We start from the raw sequence: 26,017 nt of genomic DNA on the forward strand, positions 1-26,017 counted from the left end.
ACCTCGATGTACCACAAGTAGGAAATTCGTGTAGACCGTATGTCGGGTAAGCTTGTATCTTCGTCCCCATGAGAGGGGTGGGGTTTATTAATTAGCGAGGGATTATGGGTAAATTAATCCCCTGTGTGTAATAATTGCCTCTGTTATCTTTTCCTATGTTTATTATGACACTACACACCATAGACAAGCCAAGCAATCGACACCATAATTAATAACGCTAAATAAAAACCAACCGGAAACCAGGCATCGAACAATACCGCTGGTGCTGCCACTGTCACATCGCCACAACAAACAGGCAGACCCGGGGGGCGATGGCCGAAGTGCAGTGATTGGTCCGGGATTTGAATGACACAAGTACTGCTAAGATGGGACTGGCTGATAGGAACGGACACGGAGATGTCGTGGGATGACCTCAGAGCCTCAAGTACAAAATAATTGGAGCGGCGGACATATTCTCTTCTCGTTCTGGATCCCATAGCGAACGGTCGCTATTGCTCTTGTGCAAGGAAGATTAATCAAGAACGGTCGTGCTCTGACATCTTGATAGTGATTGTGAGGAGGAGGAACTGCGGACCGAGAACTGCAGTTTACCAAGCAAGAACAACAACTGGACAGGCGCGGCCTGCTCGTTGCGCTCTCGGCGAAGCCAGTACTGAGCGGACGTGCAGCAAGGCCTAGTTCACGCCAACGAGCGCATTTTCCCGCCAAGGAAACGAGGGGGGTTTTGACGATTCCTGATGAGATTCAAGAGTCGATTTGACCTAAGTGCCACAAACTACACATATTTATTTTACAGTTATATTTCCCTTTGTCTGTATTTGGATCTGTATGGGATCGCTCCAATTAGGAATATACTTTTATCATGCATTATTTTGTGACCGGCATTTTCTTTAATAAATCCCGTATTTTTGTTCACTTTAATTCCGTGTCGTTTGAGTTCATTTATCCAGGTGCTAAGACGTCGGGTGGAGCCATCCAGGTAAGTACGTCATCCCCCTTTCCCACAATTGTAACGATTATCATCATTGTGGGTTGAACGCCTGGGAGTAAAGCTCGTTTGGTCATCTGTGTCACCCTGCGGTGTTCACCAGAGGGTAGTCACACGACTATATACAGTCAAGTGAAAAAGTAAGTACACCCCATGTAAAGTTTTGACTTTTTCAACATATTTCAACATACAGCTATTTGATCTTCATTTCAACAATATTGATAGATAAAGGTGATACAATATAACAAATATCATGAAACATTTACATTTTGTAGTCCATTGTATAATTTAAATAAACATAAAAGCAAATTTCGCATGTGGAAAAAGTAAGTACACCCCTACATTTATCATTACTTCAAATACCTAAAATTAGAATCAGGTGCACCAGCTCAGGTGCAAATGATTAGAACATCGTTAGAGAGGATCTTGGAGGAACCTGTCTTATTTAAACCTCAGACATTCAGTTTGGTTTGCTCTTTGTTGTTGAAGTGTGCGGTGTCACCATGCCTAGATCAAAAGAGCTCTCTGAGGCCTTCAGAAAGAAGGTTATAGATGCCTACGAGTCTGGGAAGGGATTTAAAAAGATCTCCAAACAATTTGAAATCAATCATTCGACTGTCTGGAAGATCATCTACAAGTGGAGAATATTACAAACAACTGCCAACTTGTTCAGGCCAGGCCGCCGCAGCAAGTTCAGCCCGAGAGCAGACCGCAAGATGCTGAAAGAAGTCTCTAAGAACCCCAGAATGTCATCACGGGACCTACAAGTAGCTCTTGCCACTGTTGATGTCAAAGTGCACGAGTCTACCATTAGAAAGAGGCTGCACAAATTTGATCTACATGGGAGGTGTGCCAGGAGGAAACCTTTGCTCTCCAGAAAGAACATCAGGGCAAGACTAAAGTTTGCCAATGAACACCTAGGCAAAGACCAGCACTTCTGGAACAATGTGTTCTGGACAGATAAGTCAAAGGTAGAGCTATTTGGATACAGTACCAGAAGACATGTTTGGCGAAAACCAAAGACAGCATTTGACCACAAGAACCTGATACCAACTGTAAAGCATGGTGGTGGAAATATTATGGTTTGGGGCAGCTTTGCTGCATCAGGGCCTGGGCAGCTCACCATCATAGAATCCACTATGAATTCTTCATTGTACCAGAGGGTGCTTGAGGATAATGTGAGGCCATCTGTCGGAGAGTTGAAGCTCAACCGAAGGTGGATCTTGCAACATGACAATGACCCTAAACATACCAGTAAATCCACCAAGGAATGGCTGAAAAGAAAGAAATGGAGGGTTCTGGAATGGCCAAGTCAAAGCCCGGATCAAAATCCCATCGAGATGTTGTGGGGGGATTTGTAACAAGCTGTGCATGCAAGAAACCCCTCAAACATCGCATAGCTGAAATAATTCTGCATGGAGGAGTGGGCAAAAATTTCTCCCAGTCGATGTCAGAGACTGGTAGACAGTTATAAGAAACGCCTACTTGAGGTTGTTTCTGCCAAAGGGGGCAATACCACCTATTAGAGCCAAGGGTGTACTTACTTTTTCCACAAGCGAAATTTGCATTTATGTTTATTTAAATTATACGATGTTACGATGATTTGCACATACGAATTATACGATGATTCCAAATATTTGCACAAAAAAACATGGAGAGTCTTATCACCTTGGTGAGTGGATGCGGATGGTGCGAAGAGATTTTCTCCAATCTATCTTCGAAATTTGCGGTGTCTTCGAAATCCCTGGTGTTGGGCTAGCGGCTAGGGTGCCGGCTTAGGATCCTAGGATCCTGGGTTCGAATCTCGGTCGATCGCCAAATTAATGCCAGGGGGGTTGACTCAGCCTGTCATCCTTCCGAGTTCGGCTAATTGAGTACCAGTTCACTGGTAATTCCCTGTTTGTCGTTGAAGGCGGCAAAAAGGGTTGGCCTCAGGAAGGGCATCCGGCCGTAAAACATTGCTTCAAAAAGGGGACCAAAAATGGCCTCTAAACGGTGGTTATCTTCGAAATGACTTTAACTCTCTTTACACTACCCGGGGTCTTTTCCTGCAAAACCATTGGCCATCTTACACTATGCGGTTCTAAAAACCAATTCCCATTGAACATACTGTCACCAATTTTGGGGTCTCACTCCCCCGATTCTTTCCCCCTGTGCCCTCACACAATTTCAGGGCTGGGTCGTGTGGCTCTCCCAACAGGTCCGCTCACCTGCACACTTCCGCCACTGTACGTCGCCACCCGAGCTTACCTGCTCCTCATCCTAACCTGGGGAAGGCCCTCTGGCTCTCTCACCCCACGACCGCCCTCTCTGGCGTCGGGCTACCCGGGTCCTCTCCATAGGATCCTCGGGCCCCATTGAACACTAACTGGCTCCCAGAGCCTACCTGCGGCCTCACCTGGTCGACAGACTAACAGTGGCGGTGTGCCCATTTAATCTTTCCTACTAACAGGCCACACGTCCAGCCATTTCACTCCACTAATGCACCCATCAAGCAGTACTCTGCTACTTTCGCACCACAGATGTCAATATCCAACCACAATTTACCTACTCCCTCTACCTACTTTTAAACTACCCTCCCCGGGTATTCGTGAGGGGGTACACCCTTCCCCCATTCACTCTTTCGCACCATACTCTCCACTCCACATATTCCACGATACTCACTCCACACCATCCATTCCAGACCATTTATTCCAGACCATTTATTCCATCCAACCATTCTCACTTGCCACCATGCAAGTCAATCACTCAATGCACAATCACACCTTTCACAATACTCTGCTCAACACACTTTCACTTCTCCAAATCATTGCCTCTCAATTCCTCATTTCATCACTCTCACTACAAACACACTGCATCATCTAATCTAACTACTGCCCTTCTATTACTCGTGCTTCCCAGTCATCCCTTATACTATGCACATCCCACGTTATTATCCATCTAATCTACCTACGTCCCCACTACAGGTATAATGTCGCTACTTAAATCTACAGCTACCTATGGTCATTTCCTAGATTCCCTATCAATAACCTAACCCTCCCGGGCTAGTTTGTACAGCCAAAACCCCATAAATCTACAGCTCCTTTGCCCAAACAGGGATGTGAGGGATGGCAGAGCTACCATCCCTCTACATCACCATCACCATTACTATCACTATCACATGTCCACTCACTTGAGCCTCTCGGGTGCGGTAATGCATTCTCATAGCTCGACTTCGAAAAGCCGGCTATCTGTGCGGATGGTTGGTCTACTGTGGGTTGGGTCCGTCCGGCATCGATTCTGGGAAGGGGGCATACTCGGTCCGAGATTCCACGGTCCATCCCGGCGCGGAGCCCGGACCGCGGACAAGATGGAAATTCCCGTGCGGTTAGCAATCCGAAGCCCGAGCCATTAACAAAGGAACTAAACCCGATCCTGAGCAGTTGGCCAAATCGTGCCACAGGTACTCAATTGAGAAAAGACGCCAACGATCGAATGAGAGGAAATCAGAGTAAAGGGAAGAACAAATAAGATTTATTAATTATGTACAATAACCCAAGAAAGAGGAAACGAAAGGGGAAGAATGTACAAGAAGAAGAGCAAAAGGACACAGGGCAAGCTTATCTATACAGTCTTACTTAACCCCAGGACAAAACAGACAGACTTACACGGGAGGGTAGTGGTAGGAGGAGAAGGGTCCAGGCAGATGGTAGGCGTTGAGGTCCGGCTCCAGGTTCACTCGAGTCCGGCTCCGGGGTTTGACTCGTACCGCGGCAAAGAACGGCCGGCAGCTTCGCGTGGCGTTGGCGCACGACCGGACCTTTTAGATATAGCGGGGGGACTGGGATGCTGCGTATGTAATATGTGCGCCTGCTGCCTCTCTCTCTCTCAATGTTCATACGCGCCTTTCAAACGAGATCATTAATCACCAGGTGCGCTCCGCGCATTCTGTACCAGTCGAGCTCTCCCCGTGCAGTCCTCTCGGCAGTCTTTTCACAATGGCCTCCCCTCGCGCAGTCCTCCCGGCAGTCTTTTCACAATGGCCTCCCCTCACACATTCCTCTCGGCAGTCTCTTCACAATGGCCTCCCCTCGCGCAGTCCTCTTGAGGGCTTTTCGTGCACGCTTATATGGGCAAGCCCAGCGAACCCTCTGGAAGCTCCAGCCACGCCCTTACCAGGTCATCCCACCTCAGCCCTGATAGGTTCGCGAGGGCTCACCGGCCCCGCCCTCGATGGCTCGTGGACGAGGCCACACCTCTTCTCATGGCTCTGCCCCATCTTTCCTCGAGCCAACCGCATGTTCAATGGCGTTTGGAGCGAGGCAGCGAACGCTGCTGGCAAGCGACGGCGCGTAATATAATTGGGAGGGACAAGCCCCGACTGTAGGGGCACATACTGGTGTAGCTTGGAGAGAGAGCGGCTGGCAAAGAGGCGAATGGGGCCGATCTTATTTAATTAATGCAACGCAGATTCAACTATTGGGAACACAGCCTTATCTGAAACACATATTAAGGAAATAACTAAAGTCCTATGGTGACCTACGTGTTGCTTGTGGACTAGCTATGGGTGCTCCGATTACCTTTACAAAGGGAATATTTACAAGAGTTATTATTTACAAGTGAGGGGTTCTAAAACCGCAACTATATATATATATATCCTCTTCTCTTTTTCTTTTACTGTTCATTCATTTCTTCGATTGCTGTGTCTAACTGAGCCCTTGGTCTGTGATCTGTGATTGCTCATGACCTGTGTGTGGATCCTCTCTGAGTATAATTGGACTATCTTCTCCTTCTCCTTTCCTCCTTCTTCTTCTCCTCCTTTTACCCTTTATAAGGGGTGTGGTGCAATCGTACCAAGCTGCTGCCCTGCCTTGACCACAACACTCCTCCTCTGCCCTCTACCCTCAGCCAACTCTCTTCACTCTTCAACCACCACCACCTTACTCCCATCGCAAGGTCTCTCTTCATATAATCCTCCCATCTCAACCACGGTCTACCTATTTGACTCCTACCTTGTCCCTCAGCCTATCTGCTCTTTTTTCCCCATTCTCCCTTCCCCCATCCGCACCAAGTGCCCAGCCCATCTCAGGCGGTATTTCACCAATCTTCCCATCAACCTCATCTGTACACCGAAGTTCTCCCTCAGTTCATCCTCAGTGTAATTGATCCTAACCTTCCCAATGATAGAAGGTGATGTCCCCTGCACTTCACCCATAAATAAACGTTTGGTTAGGGTACTGGCTAAATATCAATAACTTTGTGACAAAGTACCCCTTCATGTACTGAATGTCTATGAAGCCAAACACATTTCTCCTCCACTCATAGCCTATACCTACTTTCTCTACCTCCTGTGGTTGTTTGTATCCGTGAAACTGTCACGAGAGAACGGAATGCAGAATCTTTTTGAAGTTTATTCCATTTTCTCTCCTGAGCCTATTTTGTTGTCTAACCCATCAGCACTTCCCACTCAAAGGGAAGAAAGAGGAGGAATGTTTAAGTATAGCCTTGGCATTTCGACAAAAGCTCGTTTCGCTACATTATAAAGCTGCGAACCTTCGCCATTCATCATTTCACCTGTTTGATTGTGTATGCTGAATTGCTAATCTCTAATTGCTTTTATTTATTCTCTTGATATGTTAAATTTAGACATTTATCAGCACTGCGTTGTAACCAAGTATTATTCATTCAGATTAAGTGTATACTAGCTGACGTTGCCTGGTGGGAAGGTGGTATGGGAGGGGGGGGGAGGTATGGTTAGGGAAGAGGGAAGGGAGAGGTGTGGAGGAGGGGCGAGGAGGGATGGGTAGGGAAATGGAGGGGGAGGGGAGAGAGAGGGAGTGGGAAAGGAGAGGAGGAAAAATGGGGGGAGAGTTGGGGGAAAGGGTAGGAGGATGGGAGGGGTGGGGGAAAGGGGAGGGGACAGGAGTGGAGGGAGGTGGAGGGAGGGTAGGAAAAGGGGGAGGGGAGAGGGGGAGAGAAGAGGTAGGTGGAGGGGAAGGGAGGAAGGATGAGAGTTGGAGGAAAGGGTAGGGTTTGGGGAAGGGGTGAGGAGGGAAGGGTGGGGAGGGGGAGGGGAGAGAGGGAGTGGAAAGGGAGAGGAGAGGGAGGAGAGTTGGGGGAAAGGGTAGGGGTATGGGAAGGTGAGGGGACAGGAGGGGTGGTATGTGGAGGGGGAGGGGAGAGATTGTAAAGGGAGGGTAGGAATGGGGGAGGGGAGGGGAGAGAAGAGTGGGGGGAGGGGAGGAGTGGGGGGAAGGGAGAGGGACAAGGGGAGTGGAGAGGGAGGGGGAGGGTAGGGGAGGGGAGGGAGAGTGAGGCAGAAGGGAGAGGAGGAAGAAGGGGAGGGGGGGAAGAGGGGGAAGGAGGGGAAAGGGAGGAAACAGTGAGGGGAGAGATATACTGCATAAACATCTTTGGGTGGGGGGGCTTTGATAGGCCCCTCTGTTTTGGGTTCTGGGGGAGAAGGGAAGGAGGACAAAGTTACCTGTATGAAGAATGCTTTAACCTCAGCGTTGCCCAGGTAAAAAACGAAATTGTAATACCATCTGCCACCACCACCAAGTGACGCTGCACACTAAACATTTACATAGAGAATATATATTTACATAGAGAATATATTTACATAGGAGGAATAATATGTACAATCATATAGAAAGTCTACACCCCCTATTCGAAATGTTTGTTGCCTGGAATGAAATTGCATTAAATCAGACTTTTCCACCTTCATTTACACATCACAACACAAAACTTCCAAGTGAAAAACAAATTCTACAAATTTCAGAAAATTAATTTAAAATGCAAAACTAGAATACAAAGTAAGTGTCCACCCCCCTGAGTTAATACTCGGTGGAAGCACCTTTGACAGCAATTACAGCTGTGAGTCTGTTGGGATAGGTCTGTACCAACTTTGCACACCTTGATTGGGAAATATTTGCCCATTTTCTGGACAAAACTGTTCAAGCTCAGTCATGTGCGGAGAGCGTTGATGGACAGCATTATAACACTGAGTTAACAGTTGATCGATTTACTTAATGAATGAATAATTGTTCGGAACAGAATCCCTTGTAACCCGGGGATTCCCTGTACTGTATTTTCATATTTTGAATAAAACTTGCTTTTCACAAGACTAGATAAGTAGGAAACACTTCATTTTATATCTGTCAATAACTTATCGAATGAGTACACTTCCTTTCTTCCTTCCTTCCATGAAAGCGCTGCTTCATCAGAATAATGATTACCGCAAACAGTACCTCATTGTTCATTTTAAAATGACAATGCTGTGCCGTTTGAAGAACCAATCGATTAGAGAAGGGATTTAAAATGTATCGTTTCACAGCCACTCAATAACTCAACACATCAATCTGGGCATGGCACCGATCCAGTATGATATACGCTTCAAGTGTGCTCAATGACGTCATTATTGAATTCCTTCATAATCGGTAGGGATGGCGTTCTTTGGGTGATGTGCTGTGTTGGGTTTGTGGCAAAAGTAACGTTTTGGCTTTAGGCCAAAAATTCCATCTTGGTTTCGGCAGACCACAAAAGTTTTTGCCACATGGCTTTAGAATCTCTGGAGTAGTTTTTTGCATACCTCAAATGGGACTCAATGTGGGCTTTTTTGAGTAATGGCTTCCTTTGTGCCACCCTACCATATAGGCCAGACTTGTGGAGTGCTTGGGATGTTGTTGTCACATGGACACAGTGACCAGTCTTTGCCATAAAGGCCTGTAGCTCTTTCAAAGTTGCCATTGGCCTCTTGGTAGCTTTTCTGATCAGTCTCCTCCTTGTTTGGTCATCCAGTTTGGAGGGACGGCCTGATCTAGTAAGGTCTTGGTGTTAACATACGCCTTCCACTTCTTAGTGATTTTCTTGACTGTGCTCCAAGGGATATTCAAGGCCTTTGAAATATTTTTATACCCATACCTACCTTGATCTGAGCCTTTCCACAACTTTATCCCGAAGATTTTTGAAATTTCCTTGGTGCTTATGATTGAGTCTTTGCTGTGAAATGCACTACCCAGCAGAGGAAACCTCCAGGAATATGTTATTGAAATAATCAGAATCACTACAATTTAACACAGGTGGAAGCCAATTATTTTGGTGTGTGATTTTGAAGGTGATTGGTTATGCCTGAGCTAATTTATAATTGCTATTATAAGGGCGTTAGTCACTTATCCAACCAAGATAATCTTGTTTTTTTCTTTTTTTTCTTTTTCTGAAGTTTGTCGAATTTGTTTTTCACTTGAAAGTTGTGGGTTACGATGTGTAAGTAAAGGAGGAAAAAGTCTGATTTAATGCAATTTAATTCCAGGCTATAAGGTAACAAAAGGTGAAAATTTTGAAAGGGGGTATAGACTTGCTATTTATATATATGTATATATATATAACTGTGAGAAATAGTAGAAACTCCACAGTACGAGCAGGGCGTCTCATTTGCATTAAATAAATAATCGGGAGATTAAATCAGACGCGGACCTAGCTTCAGGACGTCGATCTTTAATTTGACAAGCTTTCGACCAACAAAGGTCTTCTTCTTAGTCGTCCCCAAGTTCAACGGAAGTCTTTTTACTTACTTTTTCCACATGCGAAATTTGCATTTATGTTTATTTAAATTATACAATGGACTACAAAATGTAAATGTTTCATGATATTTGTTATATTATATCACCTTTATCTATCAATATTGTTGAAATGAAGATGAAATAGCTATATGTTGAAATATGTTGAAAAAGTCAAAACTTTAAATGGGGTGTGCTTACTTTTTCACGTGACTGTATACACACTAGCTTCGTAATCGATGAACGCTAAGAATTATGGCAATTTATATTCTCTTGGCTTTTCTCGAAGCTGATTTTGTTGTTTGTTGAATATCCACTTCTAAAACCTGCTCACTCCCATGGTTGGTTGTTGTCCAGATCAATCCTCAATCTATTATTATGGATAAGTAAAACGTTGACGAACAATTTATAAATACTAATCGATACACTGGTAGTGAGAGGATTTGTTTTCAGAAATGACATCGTTTCCCACCCTGAATACCTCCTCCCTCAGATAAGGATCAGTGGTTCAACCACTTTCTCGATTCCACTTGTACAAGTAGAAATAGCAGGTCTTCTACCCGCACTAGCGTGGGGGTGAAGGGGGAGGGGAGAGATTTATTTATTTCTTTTACATTGAACCGACTCTTGGTACTCCAAACACAAATGCAAAATTTGGTGGAGGTCGGCCAAGCCATTTTGATTTCCATCAGTAACGAACATACAGGTCCGCATACATACAGCGCATACATACAGAACATACAGACAGCCAAAGAATTGCCTCATTTTATTTAGATTGAAGAGCAGGCTCATGAAATGGTAATTCTTCAGGTCCATCTTGTTTCCTTTTTTGTGGATTATCGCCAGCTCTGAATTTTTCACATTTTGGGAGAATTTTTTTTATCTTCCATGCAATTTGGAAATGGTTTTGCAAAATTAGCCACCTTCAGTCAATTGCTAGGCCTGGGCAGACATTTCATGAAACACTTGGGCCAAAATGGTTCTCTATCGACTTCGCAAGGCGGTGGGATTAATTGGGATCGCTGAGTGCTTCAGCAGTAGTCGTAGATGGTTAGTATAGGTTTGGGTTTTAAATATGGCTCGGACACCGGCTCATGTTGGTCATTTGTTGGTTTGTAGTCTCCTACAACCACAGCATATCAATGAGCACCTTTCCTAGAAGAAAGAGCACTCCATCTTGGCCTCAAAATGCTACTGTGCACGAGAATGGAAAAATGCTGCCTCAAATGGTTCTGGGGTCTGTCACGGCTCTGATTTTGGATTTGTTTCCCTTCTTTTTGTTACTTTTTTGTATAGTGTGCAACGTTGAGATTCGTGGAATAGTATTTTTAAAATTTATTTATTTTTGTATACAAAGTCGTGGCTCTTGTAAGAGCTAATTGTCACTTTTCCTTGTCATCACTTTTCAATTGTAACTCAGAATATATCATATTGAGAAGGTCATGTGTAACATACGTGTTCCATATGCTGGGGCGTAAACTTATAAAGATTGAGGATGGCAATAGGAGGTCAATTTGCAATTCCATTGATTTTCTCCCAGAAACGAGTTCATTCCTCAGATACGCCAAAAGAATTAAAACCTTCCATCCCTCTTACCCTCATTCATCATGGTTGTTTGAGCTTCAGTTTTGAAGCCAAACTTGGAGCGGAGATGTTTTAGGGGATCGGTGGGCAGGTTGCTGGTGGAATTTGGAGTATCTACGAACAGTTTTTTTTCCCAGAATCCATAAAATGCTCAAACATCATTAGGAAATTTCTTTTCTTGCTGAGGGATGCATTTGACAAGTTCAGACAAGTAAAGTAAAGTAAGGTTTCAATAAATTAATTGCTTTGTTTAAACAAAAAATGCTTTTCTCTGGATGATTAATTGATTACACATGAGGAACCTTGGCACAGGAGGAGGCCATTTGGCCCACGCGCTACACCAGGCCCAGAAATCATCATCCGGCCAAACACAAGCTTCTACATGTCCTGCCAATATCCCTTTACCCCCTCCATCTCCAATGCATATCGGTACATATCTAATTCCAATTTAAACCACGATTTACTATTTTTGTTACCACTCCTTTTCTAGGGACACAATTCCATGCATTACCACTCTCTGTGTGAAAGACCCCTGCCTTAAGACTATCCGAACTCTCTTCTTTGCCATCAAGCCAAGCCGTCTTTGCCATCACACACTTTTCCCGACAAAGAAATTGAATGTTGAATGATTTTCCATAAATAAATGAAAAAGAAAAAAAAAATTGGATGCAATTTGTATAATCAAGTACTCTATCTATTACTAGGAAGAGTACCTGCCGCAAGTGATGGGAAAAGCTAGCAAAAGTAACCCCCTCCTCTCTCTCCCTCCCCTTCTCCCCTTCCTCCCTCTCTTCCCCCTGCTTCACTCTCTCTCCCCCCCACTCCTCTGCACCTTGCCTCCACTCCTCTCTCTCCCCTCAGCCCCCACTGCCATGGCCCTTCCCCACTCCCCTCTCTCCACCACTCCTCCCTCTCCTCTACATGTACATGCTCTATCCTTTTTAAACGGCTTTCATTTCCCTTTTAGTTTTTTTTATTTTTTGCTTTCACTATTCAGTTGTTACTTGTACTGTATTTGATATCTGATGTACAATACTCGTTACTGAACATCTGTGCTGCCAAAGCAGCTTCCTGAGTAAGGGTTATACTGGTTGCTTGCCATTGTCTTCCCAGCAGGAGTTCGTGCAGGATTTTGTAACTTGTTTAGAGCGTCGGCGATAGCTCGCCCATTCTTGATGAAGGACACTGTGGGGATCTTTAACATCCACCAACTAATGTCCACCAGAGGGACGTCACACATCGATGATTCACCCAGTCTGTGAAACATTGGGATGACAGTTTATAGCTGGGTCGGGATTCAAACCCAGGCAAGGCAGCTTAGAGGAGAGTGTGTGTACCTCAAGGTCATCCTGTCTGCCGAGGTCGTCCCTTAACGCACGACGTTGCTCCACCGTTGGCCCAACAGTGTTGTGTTATCTGGGTGTATATATATATATATATATATATATATGTATGTATATACAGTCGTCGGCAAAAATATTTGCACCATTACGCTTTTTTCAAATAATGCACCATTTCTTCCAGATGCAGATGGTGATGTTCTTTAAGGCCCATGGCACTGTAGCCAACCTCCCTGGACGTGGCCGCAAAAAAAACTTGATCGAAGATTGCAGCGAAGGATTGTTCAAATGGCACCTCAATCAACTGCCAAACAGATTCAAGCTGAACTTCAGACACGAGGTACAACAGTTTCAACCCGCATCATCCGTCGCCAACTCAATGAAATTACGAGGGAGGGGGGTTCTCTGGTAGGAGACCCAGGAGGAAGGACTACACTGCTGAGAGAGGGACATAAGAAAGCCCGACTGAAGTATGCTAAAACACACGTGAACAAGCCAAAATCCTTCTGGGAGAATGTCCTGTGGACAGATGAGACCAAATTAGAGCTTTTTGGTAAAGAACATCATCTCTATGTTTACAGAAAACAAAATTACGCCTTCATATAAAAGAACACCTTCCCTACAGTAAAACATGGAGGAGGTTCAGTGACGTTTTGGGATTGCTGTGCTGCCTCTGACAATGGGTACCTTGAATGTGTGCATGGCATCATGAATCATGGAGATTACCAAGGCATTTGGGAGCGCAATGTTCAACCCAGTGTCAGAAAGCTGGGTCTCCATCGAAGATCATGGGTCTTGCAGCAGGACAATGACCCCAAACACACTTTAAAAAGCATCCAGGAATGGTTCAAGACAAAATGCTGGACTGTTCTGAAGTGGCCAGCAATGAGTCCAGATCTAAATCCCATTGAAAACCTATGGGAAGATCTGAACACAGCAGTTGGGAGAAAGCACCCTTCAAATCTTGGAGAACTGGAGCAGTTTGCACAAGAAGAGTCGCCTTTACAACCAATACACATCTTTGGGCCAACGTTGAAAAATAGACGTCGCTTTGCAACCAGCAAACAACATTGTGCCAAATTTTGAAAATAGACGATGCGTTTGCAACCAATAGACAACGTTAGGCCAATGTTGGAAAATAAACGATGCGTTTGCAACCAACAAACAACATTGTGCCAAATTTGGAAAATAGACGATGCGTTTGCAACCAATAGACAACGTCAGGCCAACGTTGAAAAATAGACGTCGAAATTTCAACGAATAGACAACGTCACCCTGACGTCAACAATGTGCTTGGACAAATTGACCAAATGCCAACGTTGGCCCAACGGTGTTGTTTTAGCTGGGAACAGACTTATAACTCTCATCAGGGTATATCTATCTCCTACACCATCAACTCTTCACCCATAATGTGAAAATGAACGTAATTATTTGTAATAATTGGAATTTTTTTGGTTCACACAGAAATTAGAATATATGATGGAATGGTATGTCTTTGTCATGTGCAAGAAGTGAGATTTGAGCTGTATTTCTCTTGTACCTATGAAAATTGCCATTAAACAACCGTCTGCCTAATGGAGAATCCATAATATCAACCACACTCAGTGCAGGGCAACAAGAGGAGGCTTTGGTCCATCATCTGTGACCTCTCCACGCAAAAACCATTTACTGATGACCTCTGCCTTCTCAAAACCCTCACATCTACTTCCTAAACAAACCACATGAAGAGGTTTGTTTAGGAAGTCACTCAAACATTTGGGCCTCACCATCAGCCATTATCTTTTGTGGGCAGATGATATTTCCAAGATGGCTTCAAAATCAGCTGCAGACTGGGCATCCCTTGCAGTGCAAGGTCTTTCTTTGTCCAATCTGAACTTTTCATAACCTACAAGACCTTCATTTGTAGCTAGATGGAGTACTGCTCTCCCTTTTGGGTTGGTTCCCCTGCCTCACACCTCGCCATTATTGATGGCTTAAAAAGCGAGGCTCTCAAAATCATTGAGATCTTCCGCGACGAAGCTGAGTGTCTCGGCCTGTGACTCGTACATCGTAGACAGGTTGGTGGCCTCCTTATTCTACCGCCTCCTTTTTGGTCTTGCACCCTCTTCGCCCTCCCATGTTTCTGCAGGGCTCACCTGGTCTGCTAGTAATGCTCTTCCTGTTAAACTCCCAAAATCAAGACTCACTGCTCACATCCACTAATTTATTCCTCTTTACTCTCACCTGTGGAACCAACTTCCCCAGTCTGTCTCATCCCATTCTTCTCCTTTCCCTTGCTCTTGTTATGTTGGTAGGGTAGTGATATGTAGAGCCAGATAGATCTGTGTAGGTAACGTGCTTCGTCTGTCGCGGTAAGGAATCTACCTTGTAATAAGTTTCATGTGTAGGCGTTTTGTCGGTTAAGAGTATACCTGTGAGCATACCAGGATGTTCGAGTGATAAGTAGAGTTAGGGATTAAAGAGTAAAGCCCCTGTAGGTCTCACCTGGTCAGCTAAACCTTTGTCCCTTATGGCAATGCACACCTGTAGACACTTAGTTAGGATCTCCTTAGTGCAACATTAAATGACTCCCTTCCCTGACAGTGACTTCGGAAGGAACAGGCAAAGAAACCAGAGCGGGGCACCGCCAATGGATGCCGCCGCCAGTTACACTTCCGACAGGCCTAGCCACATCGAGTGCCATGCGCAATCACCACGCTACGTGCTATCACCACGCTACATGCTACGAGCTATCGCCACGCTACGGTCCTGTGATTGGTCGGCGCGCTGCGCGCGAACCTCCAGCCAACGAGTGCGAGAGGCGCGAAGCTGGAAGGTTTGGTGGAAGTCGCTGGTTGGTGGCGCGCCAAGGCTGACGTCACCGAAAAGGTTATTTAAGGGAGCGCTGAACGCCATTTTCTCTGTCTCTTCTCTTCTTCATCCTACGCAGCACGGGTCTCTCTCTTGCAGCTCTTGCGTCTCTTGCGGTTCGTGCTCTTGTTTGCGCAGCTAGCCCTTGTGGACATCCGGCGCTTCGTCTTGCGCAGCCCGAGTTGAGTTGAGTCATAGCCCGAGTGGAGTTCGCTTGCGTCTTGCACATTTGCTTCGGGAGAGCTGACTGGGACGTGGCAGGTCGATCGTGTGTGAAGATCGACCTCGCTTGGAGCCGCTGGCCTGCGTTGGACGCGCGGTGCTTTTCCTGCTGTGGGACCTCGTGGGTGCTTTGGAATTGGGAGCAAGGCCTGGTGGCACGCGAGCACGAGCGGAGCTTGGAGCCGCGTGGTGGACGATACCAAGATAAGACGAGGGACAGATAAGGCCAATCCCCCATTACATTTTACACAACGTGTTCTTTTCCTTTAATTCATATTCCTGTGTCTCGTTTCTGATATCTGTTGTGGGGACGTCCCAATTTAGGCTTCTTTATTAGTTTATTACCGCGTTTTCCTGTTCCTGCGTTCTGGTTCAATAAACCCTTGTATTATTTTCCTTTCCTGTTAAACCTGTGCCCGCTTGAGTTGATTGCCCCTACAGGATGGGAGTGTCCGCAGTTAAGCGCTTGCACAGCTTCCATGTTCCTCCTTCCTCCCGCGTGACATATAGCCGAATCCGTGTTTGGTTATCGCCTCCATTAAATCCGTTTCGGTCCATCCGCGACCTACTGGTGTTAACCGGAGTCGCACGGCACTCTTTTTGTTTGATAGTTGTCCGTTGGTTTGTTCCTTTTCTGTTTCATCCCCACTTTCCACTTCCTCTTCTTGATGTGCTTCATTACCTCCGTCTCCGATGGTTGATGGGGGTTATGTTTTCACCCCTGTCTGTTTGTTTGTCTGTTTGTTACTTACGAAAATCGAAGATTTTTCAAGTATATTGGTTGGTCTTGTTCGTTATTTTGTCTGTCTGTCTGCCTGTTTGTCTGTTTGTGTGTCAGTTGCCTACAGGTCACAATTTTAACTGATATTCACGAAACTTCACCAAATGGTAGAGTTGGTCATAAGCAAGAAGCCTATTGTTTTTGGGGTCAACAGGTCAATAAGTCAACATAGGCCAAAGGTCACCAACTTTGTCGAATTTCTAAAATCCTCAATTTTCATCTGATTGACTTGAAATTTGAAGAGGACTTGTATATCTGGTCACTTAATTCAACCACCAAGTATTTTTGAGATAAACGTAGGCCAAAAGATCAACATAGGCCAAAAGGTCAACATTGGCCAAAAGGTCAATATAGGCCAAAAGGTCAACATAGGCAAAATTTCTAAAATCCTCAATTTTCATCTGATTGACTTGAAATTTTAAGAGGATTTGCATATCTGGTCACTAAATTCAACCACCAAGTATTTACATATATAGCAGGATACCTCAAGAAGTTGTGGACATATTTGGACGAAACTTGGTGGAGAGGTTGTGTGTGTGACAAGGACTAATCGATTCGATTTTGGTGAAGATCTGAATATGGATTCGGATACGATAATTATTTACCTGGTGTTGGGCTAGCGGCTAGGGTGCCAGCTTAGGATACCTAGGATCCTGGGTTCGAAAATCCCGGTCGATCGCTGAATTAACGCCAGGGGGGTTGACTCAGCCTATCATACCTTCCGAGGTCGGCTAATTGAGTACCAGTTCACTGGTAATTCCCTGTTTGTCGTTAAAGGCGGCAAAAAGGGTTGGCGTCAGGAAGGGCATCCGGCAGTAAAACATTGCTTCAAAAAGGGGACCGAAAAACAACAACAACCACGGTCCCCGAAAAAGGCCAACCCCTGCTTGCGGGGAAAAAAATGGCCTCTAAAGGTGGTTTTTTTTTTAATACGATAATTATTTAATTTTTAAGTGATTCTCATTGAGAGATCTGGTGAAAAGCGATATAAAACATGATATCTCAAAAAGTTATGGACGAGTTATGACTAAACTTGGTGGACGAGTTGGTTTGGTAACAAGAACAAGCCGATTAGATTTTGGTTCAGGTCCGAATCCAGATTCGGCCTATCAGTGGATACAAAACATAAACTGTTCAGCCTGGCGGAGGTATGCGCTCTACCTGGTGCAGATCCTGTTCAATTTGTGTGCAGCTTGTTCACCTCCATGTCTGCTTCTCAAATTTCCTTGATCTCGCTCTCATGTATACTCAGCTGTTAGCGTTTCCCTCTCTCCATTTTGTCCCCTTCCATTCTGCTCAAGCTCTTTCACGAGCCTCGACCATGCACCGTATATGATTTTTTTTTCATTGGTCTCGTTTTTGTACAGGGGCAGTTCAAGCTTGAGCGAAATTTTTTAGTATGGAACATTTGTGCAACATGATATTGTCTACCTTGAGCAAGTCACACAGTAAGTTGCAAATGCTTATCAAAGCATTATGGGTAAAACCAAGATGGTGGCCATCGTAGTCACCTGCTCTGTGGAGCAGAGAGGTATGATGAAGTTCCTTGTGAAGGAACTGAAATTCACTGGAGTCTGTCTGCACAATTTCCAGGGGGTGATGCATATCTTTCACATAGTTATGTTTCAATGGAGCAGCAAATTGAAAAATAGCCGTGTATTTGCAAGTCCTCGAGTATTTTCACTTGCAACCAACTGCTGTCACTCAAACAAACATTAAACAGAGCTCCAAGAACGAAGAGATTGTGTTTATTGGGATTGGGTGCTTTATTGAAGAAGATTGTGTTTATTGATTAAACTTGGACCCATCATTTCACACCAGCTTCAGTGAGCAAATCAGACTGGAGTGAGGCCATCTTGTTCCCCACCACCAAAGAAATGCAATTGTACAGACTTGGCATTTAATATGGAATATTTTTTTTGTGGGGGTGAACTTACTTTTCAAGATGTCTTAGAACCAAAGGTTTATTGGAATTATGTTGAAATTATTCTAGATTTTGTTAATATGACCTTTAAAAGAAACAAAAACCACATTTGACATTTTGAAACAAATAAATTGATCCTTGAAAGTGATGTAAACTGATATCGAACTCAATTCATGGACAGTACTGTGGTAAACCTCTGTACGTTTTCCAGAAGTATCTCTTTATTTTGCACATTAGCCAATTTTTTTTTTTTTTAACAAAAGTTAAATTACGACCGGGATTACGGACAGTAAAATTACAGTTCAGTACTTCGTGTAACCCCCACGAGCATTCAGGAGAGCACGTACACGTTGAGGCATGCTGTTCACGAGATTTGCCAAGGTTTGGACAGGAATCGCTTGCCATGCAGTGACAATAGCCTGCTGCAATTCACGCACAGAGGTCGGCTGCTGGTCCAAGTGGTCGATTTGACGCGTTAATTCTGCCCACAAGTTCTCTATCGGATTCATATCCGGGGACATGGCAGGCCACTCCATATGCTCTACACCACGGTCAGCAAGAAAGTGTTGGATCATGCGAGCACGATGAGGCCGTGCATTGTCATCTTGGAAGACAAAGTTTCCTCGAAAGGCTGCACGAGCAAATGGAAGCAATGTTTCTTCCAGAATGGCCCTGTACTTGAACTGGTTCAGGTTTCCATTCAGAACAACCAGGTCAGTTTTGCCCCCTGCATGAAAAGCAGCCCAAACGGTCACCCCACCACCTCCAGCTTGGACTCTTGGCACTATACAATCTTTGTTGTAGGCTTCATGCACTTGTCTGCGCGCTCGGACGCGGCCATCTTGATGATAGACCAGAAATCTAGACTCGTCACTGAAGATCACGTGATTCCAGTGTCCTGGCTGCCATTGACGGTGCTCTATGGCCCACTGCAATCGGCGCTGGTGGTGTTGTCTGGTCAGGCGTGGCTTTCTCAGGGGACGCCTGGCACGATAGCCTGCTTGAACCAGTCGTTGGTTGACTGGCCTTCTGGATGCAGGCACATTTGTCAGTTGCTGCCACTCAGCCCTAAGCCGATTAGCTGACTTGGTACGGCCATTGCGGACTGACCGGTGCAGCTGGCGATCATCCCTCCTTGTGGTTCTGCGGGGACGTCCTGGCCTCGGTATTGGAGTAGGGACACCCCTCTGAGCATTTCGTTTCAGGATCTTTGACACCTGATCTTGAGTGATGCCATACTGCCGAGCAATAGCACGCTGTTTCATGGCGGAATTTCGTAAAGCCACCACTCCATGACAAACAGCATTGTCGAGTTGACGGACCATCTCCAGAGGAAGCGGCAATAACTTTTGGAGATGTGCAGCAGTTGTTTTCCACTAATACAGAACGCAACAACCCTTGTATACCCGACTGTGAAGCCAATCGTCAAATGCACCTGTCTGTACATTTTGCCACGCCACCTGTGATATAATCCTGTTGTTGACTTCTTGCTGCGACAGACAATCAGTGACATGGTTCTTTTAACAAATAAATCACCAAAGTGTAAAAGAAACTCACCAGATTGATAAACTGAGTTAAAAAAGTAAACCCAAGGCAAGAAAAAAAAAAATTCCATATTAAATGCCAAGTCTGTATTTTGGGACCTTGGTGCTTTAATTTGTGTGTCTTGAAGTTGGGGAAACCATCACTGCACAGTTTTATCATAACTTTTTACTCAATGAAGTAATACGAGCAATACGCACACTATGGCTGCCTTCACAAAAATGCTCGTCTCCACCTTGCAAATGCGACCACTTTTACTCAAACAGAGATGCGTTTGGAAGTTCCAAACCGTCACCTTGTGGACGAATCAAACAACATCTGGGATGTATTCCGTTTATGCACTATAAGGACATCAAAGCACATGTCCAGAAATTGCTGTGCACCCGTCACAAGAAGTGTGACATGCAGTTGGCATCAGTCATGCCACATTCTGTATATGGGGAAAGTTTGTATGTTTGGAGGAGAATACCTTGAGAATTCGGTGATGTACTTCATCAGCATCCCTATACAGGATGGCCTAGAGTTATGCACACTGCCTGGAATTGATACCCGACTCAGCTATAAACAGTCATCCTGGTGTTTCACAGGCAGTGTGAGTCATCAATGTGTGTGCCGTTCTCAGATGGGTGTTAAATGGGCATCCCCTTGGCTAGCATTCGTTGGTCGACGTTAAAGACCCCATGGTGTCCTTCACGAAGAGTAGGCGAGCCATCACCAGCACCATGAATAAATTCCAAATTCCAGTTCTAACCAGCAGAGGGCATTGCATCAGGATCACAGCTACACCCTCATCCAATGATGCTACCCTTATGCTCCATACGAACAAGAAGAAGCGCCTTGTACTTTTAGATTTTCTGGACTAAAAGGTCCACATCAACCTTGAACTACCCTCACATAGATATAAATTGCATTTACCATTTTGCCATTTTAATAATTTGAGTTATATCCTTTAATATTTCCCTCTCTCATAGAGATGTCTAAATGTTGTCCTGTACAGTAAGTAGAACTAATGTATCGTTATGTTTCTTCTTGTCGCCCTTCTTTACTCCATGATGTATCCTATAGTCTCCCCAGAGGCCGTGGGCTTCCTCTCTGCCGTCGGGCTTTTCGTGATCCTACTGGTTATCCTCTTCCTCTTCATAAACAAGAAGCTGTGCTTTGAGAGCATCGGTGGCCTGCCTTGTCTGGAGGCACAGCTCAGGAGAGACAAGCGAGCACTTCATGATGAGCTGGGTGAGCATCATTTTTAATGGAACTGTCATCCAGACAACAAATATGCATAACTGAATCACCTCCATTGCATGCAGTCAAATCCATGTACGAAAACTTTCCAAATGAAAGGCACAACCAAATGGTTGCCCAGCAGGCAAGGCTCATGTCGGATGTTTCATCCACTGAGTTATCTTTCATCGCTCGTCAAGCGTTAAGTATCCTCCCAAATGGTGAGACCTAACGCCATCTTCATCGGCGTATCGATCACCTTATCTGTAACTGACGGTGTCAGTTGTAAGAGGCAGAGCTCAATTTTAAAACCGAAGGCACTACAAACTAGTACAGCTGCCCAGACGGCAAGACTGACATCTGACGTGTTTCAACGTCCAGTACCATGTCCCAGGTGATGACCACTCTGTGGTCGAAACTTTGGACCTGAGCCGTGCCTGTTGTTACTGCACTAGTTGGTGATGGCTTAATTTTTGTATGAATCTTTCAAACTTTAACTAAATAATATTAAGTGGAATATTCACAGTAAACTTTTTTATTTGCACTTCCTCTACCTTTACTTGTACATCAATATGGTGAAAGTCTACGCACTTTGAGGTAAAAGCATGAAACCTGGCATTGTATTAGCCACTAATGTACTGATCAGTATCTGATAAAGCTCCACCTGATTTCAAAGATGGCCGCCAAATCCAATATGGCCACCAAATCCAAGATGGCTACCAAATCAAAGATGGCTACCAAAAGAAGTCAAATCTGACAATCTTTAAATCCACTCTGAAATCGTTATATTTGGTATTCAATATGCTATTTTTAGCATAATCTTCGTGCTTGGTATCATGACTGGCTAAAAGTACTTATTTCCACGAATCTTGCTCAAAACAATCACCAAATTCAACACCTTTTCCAATGTTCTAGCCAAATTAACTCCCACATCGCTAAATTACTTCCCAGGTCACTAGGCATGGAAAGTGAAAATTTGCTACCGGGGTATCCGGAGTAAGGCTGTTGTCCTTGACGACTTGTTTGTTATCACCTATATACCATGAAGGACAATGATAATATTTGTATGAACCCATGTTTGTCATCACCAGGCGATGAGAAAAACATGGGAATGCATTTTACAAAAAAGAAGTTTTCTCAAAATAAGCCCCACCCCCCTGATTGTGATTGGCTGCTATGCGATGACGTCCCACTAATAATTCAATCCACATTCTGTATTTCTATTTGAGAGAGCCACATTTTTGCAGATGTAGAGGTCTATGTTTTTTTTTTTTTTTCCGGTTCTGTTCCATGAGATAACCAGAGATTTTAGAGGCCATTTTCCCCTCAGAGCAGGGGTTGGCCTTTTTTGGGCACATTGGTCCCCTTTTTGAAGCAATGTTTTACAGCCGGATGCCCTTCCTGCCGCCAAACCTGTTAGTCGCCTCTTGCGACACACAGGGAATTACCAGTGAACTGGTACTCAATTTGCCGACCTCGGAAGGATGACAGGCTGAGTCAACCCCCCTGGTGTTAATTCAGCGATCAACCGGGATTCGAACCCAGGATCCTAGGATCCCAAGCCGGCACCCTAACCGTAAAGCCAACACCAGGCTAACTCGCACAAATCATGCAGGGATAGTTTCAGGAACCTGAAATTACAGAGAGCTGAGAAAAGGAAAACCAGAGAGAAGGAAGACTCAGCTCAACGCATTATTACAAGAAACAGTGCACTCCATTGCTTTTTTTGCAAAGAAGGCCCGGGTGAACTTCATAGAGCATATGGGTTCAGTGTTGATGGTAACGTTAGAAAACAAGAGAAAAATGACCACAGTGTGGTCACCAGCTGCGACGTGTAGAATCATGAGAATATCCGTTGCAATATGCGCTACCAAATTCGACCAGTCATTAAATTATACGCATGCACTAGCGTCTTTTTGTCTTTCAGTTCTGGTCTTGTCCTTTGTTTTGCGACGCAACATGCTTCATCAACTGATTACATATAATGTAATGTATGGACGAGATTGATATGAAAACATTCATGTTGTCTTTGTTGCTAAATTTATTCTGGTTTCTACAAACAAACCGCGATTTTCGTCCGCGATGTTCTTACCTCATACTAACGCACGTCTGAGTGTATGCGCATGTGCTATTCAAAAAGGCACCCCAACAACAAGAACAACAAGCGTTACGCCAAGGTCCCCCGTCGGTGAAGTGATGTGGGTTGACAAAGTGGAAGACGCAAGGCGGCCATATTGGATTTTGACGTGGCGACCCAATTTTGAATAGCGTTCTCCCTTATGCGTAGATACACCCACACACCAGATCAGAAGTTAGTAGTTCGTTTATTTTTCAAGATATTTCGCTCACAAGGTTCAGACATATATATGGTGGCGGCCATCTTGGATTTTGACGTGGCGACCCAATTTTCAATAGCGTTCTTCCTTATGCGTAGATACACCCACACACCAGATTAGAGGTTGGCACTTCGCTTATTTTTCAAGATATTCCGCTCACAAGGTTCAGACATACATGGCGGCGGCCATCTTGGATTTTGACGTGGCGACCCAATTTTCAATAGCGTTCTTCCTTATGCCTAGATACACCCACACACCAGATTAGAAGTTGGTACTTCGCTTATTTTTCAAGATATTCCGCTCGCAAGGTTCAGACATACATGGCGGCGGCCATCTTGGATTTTGACGTGGGTTGCACCCACACACCAAATTAGAATTCGGTCCTTCGCTTACGCATGCACGTTCGCACGGACGCACGCACACACGGACGGAGGGGAAAACCATAGTCCCCCTTTCGCTCCGCTGTGCGACGGGGGACAACAACGCGGTGCTCTCACAGAGCTGCTCGTCGCAGCTAAAAACAGACTTCTACTGAATAACACCATGCTTCTGGTTCCAAGTGGGCCTTTATCAGATATTGATCTGCTGGGGCAAAAACGTAAGTGTGCCAAGTTTCATGCTTTTACCGCTCGCGCACTATATCTGTACTGGACTGTTTATTCTCTCTTGAGACACGTTGGTTAGCTCGCTTGATTTATTCACTTATTCCGTATGCAGTCTGTGGCTGCTGGTTGTGTCATGGCTGGGAGCATGGCTGTGCCGCTCATGTTTTGCCCCCTGTAGGTCAGGGCAGGAATTTGGAATTAATTAATGATTTCGGCGATAGCTCGCCAATTCTTCACAAAGGACATCGCGGGATATTTATTATCCACCCATGGCTTGTTTAAGATTCAAACCCAGGTTGGACAGCTTAGAGGTGTGTGCATACCTCGAGACTGCACTGCCAGCCTGAGCCCGATTGATGAATATAGAAATTCTAAACCACAAGATTTGGCAAAAGATTGGACATCAAGTAATGTGAAATAGTTAATGGTGAAAGTGTTTCTATTAATGCTACTAGTAGAATACCAGCTCTATGGGTGATCTTGTTCCAAGTGACGTGCAACACTTTCTTCTGACGCATCCTTTTATTTGGGTGGTGTATAGGCAACAGACCACTGCCTCCATCGATCCCGAAAATAAAAATAACCTGGGTTCCGTGCAGGAAGCCTAAGCGTGCCTACTGGCCATTTGCATATGTAATACATCGTGGCCTATAAGTATCACGAGGCACATGACGCCTATTGGTTCCATCGTTTCGATATTTGATGATCCTTTTAACAGCCGCTTAGGTTGTTTGAAGCTGAGTGGTAAAACGTATAGGGAGGGCATGGCAATTGTCAATATCACACTTCCGAAGATGTCTTATGCTTAGCATAGCACCAAAATGGCGGATGTATGATTTTTCTTAAAGGTTACAATTGTGGGTGGTGTCAGGCCAGCTGTCCAATCAATGGGTTATGCAGAGTGGCCACAAAGTGGGGATCAGTGTATTACGATGAATGTTATCAACAAAACATTTTTAGCAAAGCATGTAGGATAGTCATGTTGCCAATCATCCATGAATGTTTGAAGGATGTATGTTCTTGCATGGGGTCTGTATTGCATAGCTGGATGCTTACGGCCTCTTTCTGTCTGTCTGCTTCGCCAGCGGGCCTCACAGATAAAGGTTATATCTAACCCATCTTGTCTTGGCTCCACTTGATGGGACTTAAAATTCGGAATCTTTGCCACTAGGGATTACGACATGGTTGAAGCATGCCCCAAGGCATAGATGATCCGATCATGTCACAGAAACAAAGGATGTTTTATTCAGCCCCATTGAATTTGTCTCTACTGTTTGCACTGTGACAATTGTCGTGTTTTTCCAACACCGATATTTGTCTCCATTATCAATAATTGTGTTCTTTTTCAGACGATGTTTTGGTCTTGCACTTCAGCAACCCTTTCGTTGGAATTCTGAAACCGAGTGTTCTTGCAGACTGTTACTGAACTTGGAATCTCTTCGGAGAGATTGGACTTTGCAAAGTAACCCGACTTGATGCTGGAGAGTGCCGCGATGACTGATAGTTTCAGCTCACTGTCATCTTTGGTGGGCCAGCTTGGTGCAGCCGTAGAACAAGCTACAATATTGGTGAAGGGACGGATTTCTGAAGTTATTGGAAGCCTAACGACTGTTCAAGGCCCCGACAATGAGAAAGAGTGTGTGGATTCTGAGGGTGGTAATGCCGATACAGCTTTACCTCGGCATGGCTTAGCGGAGGGTGAACAAAAAAAAGAAACTCAACTTTTTCAACCTGCCTCAACAAGTGGCAGCTCTGCAAGACCATCGAAACACAGGCCGCAGAGTGTCCAATCGGCGAGAGCCCTTAGTGGAAAAGGGCTCTGCACTGAGCCACCCTGGCCTAATGGGTACGGGGAGAGGACTGGTCAGCATCCTTATGGAAGTGATCAAGATCTGAGCGAGGATGATACCTTGGATTCCGTATCGGAGGAGAAAGCATATGCAGCCAACAGGCACAAAAGGAGGACGAGGGGCCGTCCTCGAGAAGCAGGAGGTGAGATGGAAAGTGGATCTTGAGGGAGCTCTGGTGGTGCTTTTCATTTTCCTATTCATACTCCTTCTACTGTTGTGGTTGGTCTTCCTTTCTGT

The 26,017-nt window shown here is 44.9% G+C and overlaps 1 protein-coding gene across 4 annotated transcripts in view; it reads left to right on the forward strand.

The window, feature by feature from the left end:
• The window catches only part of LOC137426721 (synaptotagmin-14), a 291,083-nt gene that overhangs the window by 84,192 nt on the left and 180,874 nt on the right, over positions 1–26,017 (forward strand). For 2 of the 4 annotated variants that reach the window (XM_068115531.2, XM_068115530.2), the window contains exons 2-3: positions 20,834–21,001; positions 25,280–25,922. In XM_068115531.2, the coding sequence (XP_067971632.2) occupies positions 25,406–25,922 (517 nt within the window). In that variant the 5' untranslated portion in view covers positions 20,834–21,001; positions 25,280–25,405. The remainder of the gene's footprint in view (positions 1–20,833; positions 21,002–25,279; positions 25,923–26,017) is intronic. The other 2 variants (XM_068115533.2, XM_078779095.1) reach the window with 1 other exon arrangement.

The sequence above is a fragment of the Myxine glutinosa genome, chromosome 5, assembly GCF_964187855.1.
Source record: "Myxine glutinosa chromosome 5, kmMyxGlut1.1, whole genome shotgun sequence".
NCBI lineage: Eukaryota > Metazoa > Chordata > Myxini > Myxiniformes > Myxinidae > Myxine > Myxine glutinosa.